The sequence below is a fragment of the Nematolebias whitei genome, chromosome 11, assembly GCF_014905685.2.
Source record: "Nematolebias whitei isolate Nwh7 chromosome 11, NemWhi1, whole genome shotgun sequence".
Classification (NCBI taxonomy): domain Eukaryota; kingdom Metazoa; phylum Chordata; class Actinopteri; order Cyprinodontiformes; family Rivulidae; genus Nematolebias; species Nematolebias whitei.
The window spans coordinates 31,843,771-31,852,096 of NC_056508.1; the positions used below are offsets into that span (position 1 = coordinate 31,843,771).

Here is an 8,326-nt window from a genome sequence, read left to right on the forward strand (position 1 = left end):
AATTACCACTGCTGAGCGCTCCTGAAGGTAATTTAAATTTAACAAATGTTTTTTTCTTTTCAATCAATCTATCAGACTTTATTTGTACATGTTGGTGAATTACTCATGTATTTGCATCAATAATGAATTAAACACAAGATAAGTTGATTGTAAGGTCACTGGATTCACTGGTTTTATATTGGGGGTCTGTTAGGAGCAAATGTCATTAGTGTTTTTTTTTTTTTTAAATACACAATAATGCTAAAAGAGACTGATGTTCTTTTTAGGGTGGCATTAGTTAGAGCTGTTGCCCCACAAAAAGAAGGTCACAGGTTTGCCTCATAGGTGGAGTTTACTTGTTTTCCCTGTGCACATGTGGGTTTTCTCCAAAAACATACATGTTAGACTAATTGGTAACTGTAATTTGTCCCGATGTGTGGGTAAGAGTGTGAATGGTTGTTTGTCTCCATGTGTCCCTGGGATGGACTTGAGACCTGTTAACAGTGTACACCGCCTCCAACTCCAAGATGAGCACCAGGTCCTCGAGATCCAGAAAGCAGTGGTCTATGTGTTACGCGGTACAGAGTATATCCACTAGAAAAGTTTAAGAATGACAGTATATCCATTTAAAAGTGCCCAGTGATTCATGACATATCATTGGGCACGTGTCATTGATTCTCTAACACTGAACACTTCCTGTTCCCCTGACTGTGCTGGTCTCTTTGCTTGGGGTTGCCGTTTTCTGCTGTGACACTTGTTCTGCTTTTGTTTTAGGTTGAATCATCAGCTCAAGCTTCCTCCACTAGCCTTTAAATTATTATTTTTTTACTTTTTGCAGTGATTGCATTGACCTGTAGAGAAAATCTCTGTAAGTCAAACACAACAGAAGCTGATATACTTTATTAGTCAAAGGACCTATATTTCTCTGATTTTTATATCAATTTGTAACTTTTTGGAGGGAACTGTTATTAAGCAACTTGAGAGAAAAAGCAACCCATTAAAAAAACATTTTCAAACTTATGCCAGTGTTGTTTTACTGGTTTAAATTTTCTATAATCTTAAAATGAGAAATGTCCTGAGATACCTTAAAGGTGGCCTAAATTTGACCTTAGAAATAGGTCAAATAAGTAAAAATTTGACACGGGACCTGAGAGATGGATCATCCTTCAGATGATTATATGTCAAGGTTTTCTTGTAAATCTCACTGAGAATTATATTGTTGGTGCTACAATATAAATTATGTGTCAAACGTGGTTTTGTTGATATTTTAAAAGACTCGTCAAAAAATAATGGGAACAGATTTTGTCTCCATGATAGGCTGCTGGTCATAACATTCTGAACAGTCACTTTAAAATCAGCTTCTTTCTAGTTGTTTAATATGTAGAGACAAAGCAGTAGTTTATCCCTTAGGTTTAGGAACATTTTTTCATTTCAAAGATTCACACATCAGACTTAGGGTGTTACAAAAAATAAGTTTGTCTAAATAAATGAAGTACAAATTGTTGGACAACAAAACGACTGAAAAAGCAGCATAGTGCATAGAAAAACTTTGTACTTTCTGAAAGTCAGAGAAAATATTGCTTAACACCACTTCAAAAGTCTGGCTTCTTTGAAGCAAAATTTTTAGAAATGAGGTAGATCATAGACAGGTCAAGATTTGTGAGAACAAAATGGCCTCAAATGAAGCAACTTAACCATAAAAATTAGAAAGCAAGACCCTAAATTACAGTGATTAATTAGAACATAATCACTTGCAAACAATAACATATCCTGCTGGTGGCGCTGTTGTGCCGCTTATGGCACTCGGTCTAGAATTGTTTCACGTCGTGCTCATGGTTTGCGCAGGCGCGTAAACGTCGATTTCGCGAGACTTCATGGAAGTCACACGAGGTTTGAAAAAATTCCAGCGCTTTGGTTGTAAACCACTTAACTGTTTAGGTTTCGGTTGTCATTTTTCCGGGCTTTCTTGTTAGATAACACTATTAATAATCTCGTCATCCGGCAAAGAAGGTTTATTGCTAAACATTAAGAATGTAAGTTTTATTCTCAGTCTGTATTCTCTGATATTTAAACGTTAAATATTAGAAATACGGATCAAGAAGCTAGCACTAGCTCAATCAGCTAGCACACGAGTTAGCCTCAGCTATGTGCAGTAGCGTACTAAGAGAGAAAGATGTTATTAAATCCACCTATCGATCACTCGTCACCTAATATCGCATTATACCTCAGTACCTTATTTTTTTATTTTGTTTTATCTGTCTCTTAACAACAGCTCTGCTGTAGTTAGCTGTGCGGCTAATATCAGGCTAATATCAACGTGCTGCATGACTAGGGTAAACTTAGCAGGCATGGTGGTGTCAGTCATTCTCATGAGGTTTCACTTTTTGCTCACTTAAAAGTAACCGTTCCTCTCACGTTTGTTGGTAATGCGTCTAACATAATCCGCAAGAAACTTTGTCAAGAACAAACAAGATTACTCTGTCGGAGTTGCATTCAAATACAGCTTGCATACACATTTTGTACGTACGTCTTACTATCAGCTAACTTCTGTGAGCATATTGACTGGAGGTTGTGATGTATAACTATGTATTTAACAAAACTCAGTTACCACACTTGGTGTACCTTCACACTACTGCAATTATTGTAATTAACAGTCTGAATACGTGTTTGTTTTTAATGAAAATCAGCTAATGAAACATGACATATCTTGTTTTGATGTAATGCTATTTGTTTACTCTCCTTACCTCTTTAGGCAGCCTGCAACAGCAAAGTGGTATGATAGAAGAGACTCTGTTTTTGTAGAGTTCTGCGTGGAAGACAGTAAAAATGTCAAAGTAAATTTTGACAAATCTAAAATGGAATTTAGGTAAATTGCATTCTGACTCAGATTTTCCAGAAATTTGTTTTTAAAAATATGATCCTTGTGATTTTGACTCATTGTCTATGTAGACACTGAAGAAAGCTTTTGGGACTTGTACTGGAACTGTCTTAACCTGTTTTTATTTCATTATACAGCTGTGTCAGTGGGACAGATAATGTCAAACATCACAATACATTGGAACTTTTTGGGGAAATTGACCCTAAAGTAAGTTTTATCATCTGCAGACTTGACCAGATTTTTTATGTGAAATTTTTTTGGGGTCAAATTCATCATTAAACTCTAACTTTCTGTAACACACAGGACTCCAAGCACAGACGCACCGACAGATCTGTCTTGTGTTGTTTACGAAAAGCAGAACCTGGGAAGTCATGGCCACGGCTTACCAAAGACAAGGCAAAGGTAACTTTTGCTCTTAACGGTATATTCCTGTTTTTGTTGTCATCTTGTGTTCTTTATAAGCAATCAATGTCTTACCAGTATATAATTACATAAAGTGCTGTGTGATTCAGAATCTGTGTGATTTTTGTAATGATACATTAGAAGATGTAAGTTGATTGCTATTGCTGCAACTCTGAGCTGTTAAGAAAGGTAGTCACATCACCATGTTGGCAGGTAGGTGTGAAGTGGGGGGCAGTGTGTAGCACACCATTTTAAGCATTGACACTTGAATATTCCAAGGTACTAGCTTTATTTGTGTAAGCATATAAAGTCATAGAACATTGTTGACTCTGATTGGTTAATCTGTGAACAACCAGGCGCAGCATAAAGACAAGATTTTATTTGCTGCCGTATCTTAAAACCGTATTATGAATCAGAATCAGAATAAACTTTATCATTGCACGGAGATGCAACGAGAACATGTACATACAGTCGTTCGAAAGATGGGCGGAGTGCACGAAGCTGCTACTATGAAAGCGCAGCCCTCATTATTATTCAGAGTAATATTTTGCTTAGATGAGAAAAGGGAAGAAAACATGAGGAGAGACGGTATAAAAAAGTTCTCTCACGCCGTGTCCTAGACAGGGCACAATTTGAGGCATCAAAAAAACAATGAAATAGCCTATTAAGGATTTATGATGGGGAAATAAAACTAACCAATATTTAGAATTGAGCCATTACATTTGTTTGTCCATCTAAAACAGCTTAAACCTCTGAAATATCTTTGGAAGTTCATGCGATGACTAGTGTGTGAATTTTGCATTACACTTCTTTTGTATCAGGCTGTTACTGGATTGTGTCTATGAAATGGTCCATATGGTATTACATCACAGGGCCAAGTGATGTACTAGAACAAATAGTTTCAGTTAAATTCAGTTTATTTATATAGTGCCAAGTCACAAAACAAGTTATCTGTTATCTGTATGGTTGAATGAATTTATAAATATGACTTTTTATAATTGTTTATTGTTGTTGCTGTTGTCCATTGTTGTCATCTTTCTTTGTTGAAATCAGGTCTCTCTTGTAAATGAGTCCTCGAGGCTCAATGGGATTTACCTGTCTAAATAAAGGTTGAATGAGAATATCTCAGGACACTGAACAAAAACATTCACATACATTATAAATGGTAATTAGTAAAGTTATCTATGTAAGGAAGGAAGCCAGCAGACGTGAGTTTCCAGTGTAAAAAAATTGTTGCACAAAAGTTGCATGGTGTAAACTTCAGTATTGTATTCACTCAAGGTGCTTTGACATTTTGGGCTTTTGCTTTTTTATTTTTTATTGCTTTTTTTTTTTTTTTTTTTTTTCTTCGTTCAATTTTCAACCATTTCCAAATTGAGAGCTCATTAATCAATGTTTACTGCAGGTACACTGTAAAAATAAATACTTTCCAAAACCCCACGTAAAAACAATTACCTTTTGAAACAGAGGAAAACCTTTTATAACAAATGTGTCTACAGGCCTTTGAATTTGAAGATATACAGCTGTGTGTTAAATATCAAAATTTAAATTTAATTTCCACCGATGTGTCAGTGAATTATAAAAATCACTTACCTCTTCTTTAATCTGTTTATAGGTCAGTATGATTAAAATATTCAGAAAAGTCTGTTTATCAAATGTTTATTATACACCATTCTAACTGACAAAAGGTCTAAGTAACTACCAGTATTAAATAATGATTCACATTAAGATCAGTTAGCATAACCTAATTTGTCTATCAAATATTGGCTTATTATTTTTTATTACAAATTTTTTTCAGTGTAACTGGCTGAGCGTGGATTTTAATAACTGGAAAGACTGGGAGGACGAGTCAGATGAGGACTTGTCAAGTTTTGACAAATTCTCAGAGGTAAGTGCGTTGAACACTGAGCTTAACAAGTAAATGTGTTCAGACAAATTGTTGTGGTACTGGTAATTTCTTTATCTTCTCCAGATGATGAACAGCATGGGTGGGGATGATCTACCTGATTTAGATGGTGCAGATGAAGAGGTATGTTTTTTAAAATACTTATTTTATTTTTGTATTATTTGTTGTTGTTTTCTAAACTGTAGAACCCATATTTTTAGTAGATTCTTGATCAGCTGACATTTTCCTGATACACCTCTGAACTAAGAATCCTACTTTTGCCTCTTTTCTAGCATGATTCTGCAGATAGTGATGATGAAAGTAAGTACAACTCTGAAAGACTGGACTTATAATTTGTATTGATTAGTCATTTATAACTACAACTGGTGTAAAAACACTGAATAAAATGGCTTAAGTATGAATAATGAATAGTGCAAATTGTGCTGAAGTGGATAATTAAATAAGAAATAATTATCGGTAGGTGCAACTGCTGCTTCACTAAACCACAAGCTGTATTCTTAGTATACCCTTGTGCTATTTATTGCATATTATTCCCACCATTATTCCAATTTAGCTCTGACAGCAGTTCTTCCGTTGCCTTAGTGAAAGTAAAAAAGAAAGAAAATCAAGTTAAATCTATGAAACATAAGTAAATTACATGGTTAATCTCAGCTTCATCTTCACTTAAAAGTAGTTTTGACCTAAAGTATTTTTTTCTTTCTTATTAAAGCAACACTATTGGCAGAGATGCAATACTGTTTATTTCATGTGAAATATAGTTGATATACTTCCATATGTGAATTAGTACAAAGAAAGATCAGGCAAAGTCCCAGAGGACTGACACACTGCTCACTAAAGTAAGGTGTAATTTGGAACAACAAATTATAATTTCCAAGTATGCATTTGAATATGAATTGGCTTCTTCCAAATTTTCTGTGGCACCTTCATTTGTTTTAATGTAATCACTCCCATTTCCTTCAACTTTTATATGTAAAATTTTCTCTGTTCAAGAAATGCCGGACCTTGAGTAGACCAACACAGCTGCCACCCCACTAGTTAACAAAGGTTGTAAGGCCGTTGACAAGAAACTAGTCATGAGTTGGCGGCCTGTTGAAGAGTCATCTTTCTACTCTGTTTCCAAAGCGACATCCCTCAATGAAGTGACTGTTGGATACCAACACATACAGACATACAGTGCTGTGCTTTGCTGTATTTTCTGTTTTTGTTTGTTTTGATTTCTGCATGGACAATTCTGTTCAAATTAAAATGTTATTGTTCCTTGACTTAATGACTGTAATGGGATGTGCTGATGTCTTACACCTACTTTCCCTTTTTTTCAATGTCACGTTTATGCAACACATTATTTCTAATGAAAACAAAAACCCTCAGAAGGCCTACTTTACAAACGTAAAATTTTTTATGATAGATTTTCCCCTTTGTTTGTATTGTAAATTGCACTTATGTTTAATATCAACTGCGAGAGTTCTGCTTCAAATTGGTATTCAGTGTGTTCCACTATTTTCAGCTATTTTATTTAACAGTAATTTCATTTTTAAACATGTTGCATCATTTAAAATAAACAGATGCTTGTACTACTTAAAACTGGTGTGATTACTCTTCAAGTTAATTATTTTCATGTAGTCACTTTTTTGTCTTCAAAACCGTTCACGTTTTCTTCTAACATAGCCATCACAATGCCTAATAAGGTGCAAAGAAACCCATCTAGTCTACCCTTGTGTTTTTTAATGAAGGTAAATGTTTATTGAATACCCCATATGTGAACTTTGAAGGCTTTTGTGTTCAATGTGTCAAACTGCTTTGTTTTAGGTAGTGAGACCATATTCATTTAAAAATGAAAAAAACAAATTATTGGTCTTTGTAATTCTGCTCATACAAGGCTCAAAAATATATGGTTACACTAAAAAATTGCAAGATTGGAATCAAGAAGAGGAACCTGTTCTCTTCTGCCTGTAAGTGTTGAAGGGAACTATGAACAATAGATCTGGGGATTTCCATCGTTTTTGCACTAGCAATAAACCGTTGGTTACGTACTGTAACCCCAGATTCTATGAATATAGGCGTAGCCCTTTAAGGCTGTCGCTGATGGTTTATCCCGTTATGCGCAGCATAAGCACTGAAAAAAATTAGTCCACGCCCACCTGCTGTGTGGGCCCCACCCGGTCCGTATAAATTACGTTAAGAGCGGGAAATCGGCTCCCAAAATAGCTTTTTCTTCAGCCATTTAGGAGCCAGTGAGGCCCGACGCTTAAAGGGCTACGCCTATATTCATAGAATCTGGGGTTACAGTACGTAACCAACGTTCTATTTCATATAGGCTTCGCCCTTTAAGGCTGTCGCTGATGGTTTAAGGGCGAAGCGGATGTGGTCCTCGCCTCACTGGGTCCATTCGAACACAGTAAGAAGCGGAAGCTTGCCCAAAAAGCGTCTTGTCACTCAGCTCCCCGTGTGCATAAACTACGCATCGCGTAATTATGTGCCATGCACAGACGCATGTTGTGTAACTATACGTTCTGACAAACATGAATACCCCGGAAAAACTTTCAACGGAAGAGGAAGTTGAAAAGAGGGGGGGGAGGGGGGCATGAACCAACTGGTTCATGGTTGAACAGTATAAACAGATTAATGTCCATGAATTGATAAATAATCAAATGAACTGATTGGTAACAATAGTCATGAACTGATTAGTGACAATAGAACCAAAATCACAGACACGACTTGTGACTGATAACAACATCTCACACTGTAATGCATGCAGACAGAAGTGAGCTTAAACAGAGTTCCATGAGAACAACAATATTCATTCTGTTAGAGCACTAAGGACAGAATGTGTCATGGAACGAGCCGTTACATCACGTAGGTAAAAGCGAATAAATGAGCAGGGTGTTGACCATGCAGCCGCAGTGCAAATGTCCTGCATTGACATACCATTATGCAGAGCAGTCGAAGATGCGATACCCCTGGTCGAGTGTGCTTAGAGGTTGACAGGAGGCCCTAAATCTGATGCTCTGTAGGCTTCAGAAAAAAAGGCCTCACACAGCCAGTGTGACAAGCGCTGGATGGATAACGGCGACCTGCAGAAGCATCTCTATAATGCACAAACAATTGTTGAATTTGAACGCATTGCAGCTGTGCGCGTTACGTAACACGTCAACGCCTGCACC

At 36.4% G+C, this 8,326-nt stretch overlaps 1 protein-coding gene across 1 annotated transcript; it reads left to right on the forward strand.

Annotated features, from left to right (window-relative positions):
- The first annotated feature begins 1,861 nt into the window (after positions 1 to 1,861).
- ptges3a (prostaglandin E synthase 3a (cytosolic)) lies at positions 1,862 to 6,719 on the forward strand. The gene is made up of 8 exons (XM_037684186.1): positions 1,862 to 2,012; positions 2,732 to 2,845; positions 2,995 to 3,064; positions 3,161 to 3,259; positions 5,058 to 5,147; positions 5,232 to 5,288; positions 5,438 to 5,465; positions 6,156 to 6,719. Coding segments are annotated over exons 1-8 (480 nt in total). The 5' UTR covers positions 1,862 to 2,010; the 3' UTR covers positions 6,176 to 6,719.
- Positions 6,720 to 8,326: the final 1,607 nt, after the last annotated feature.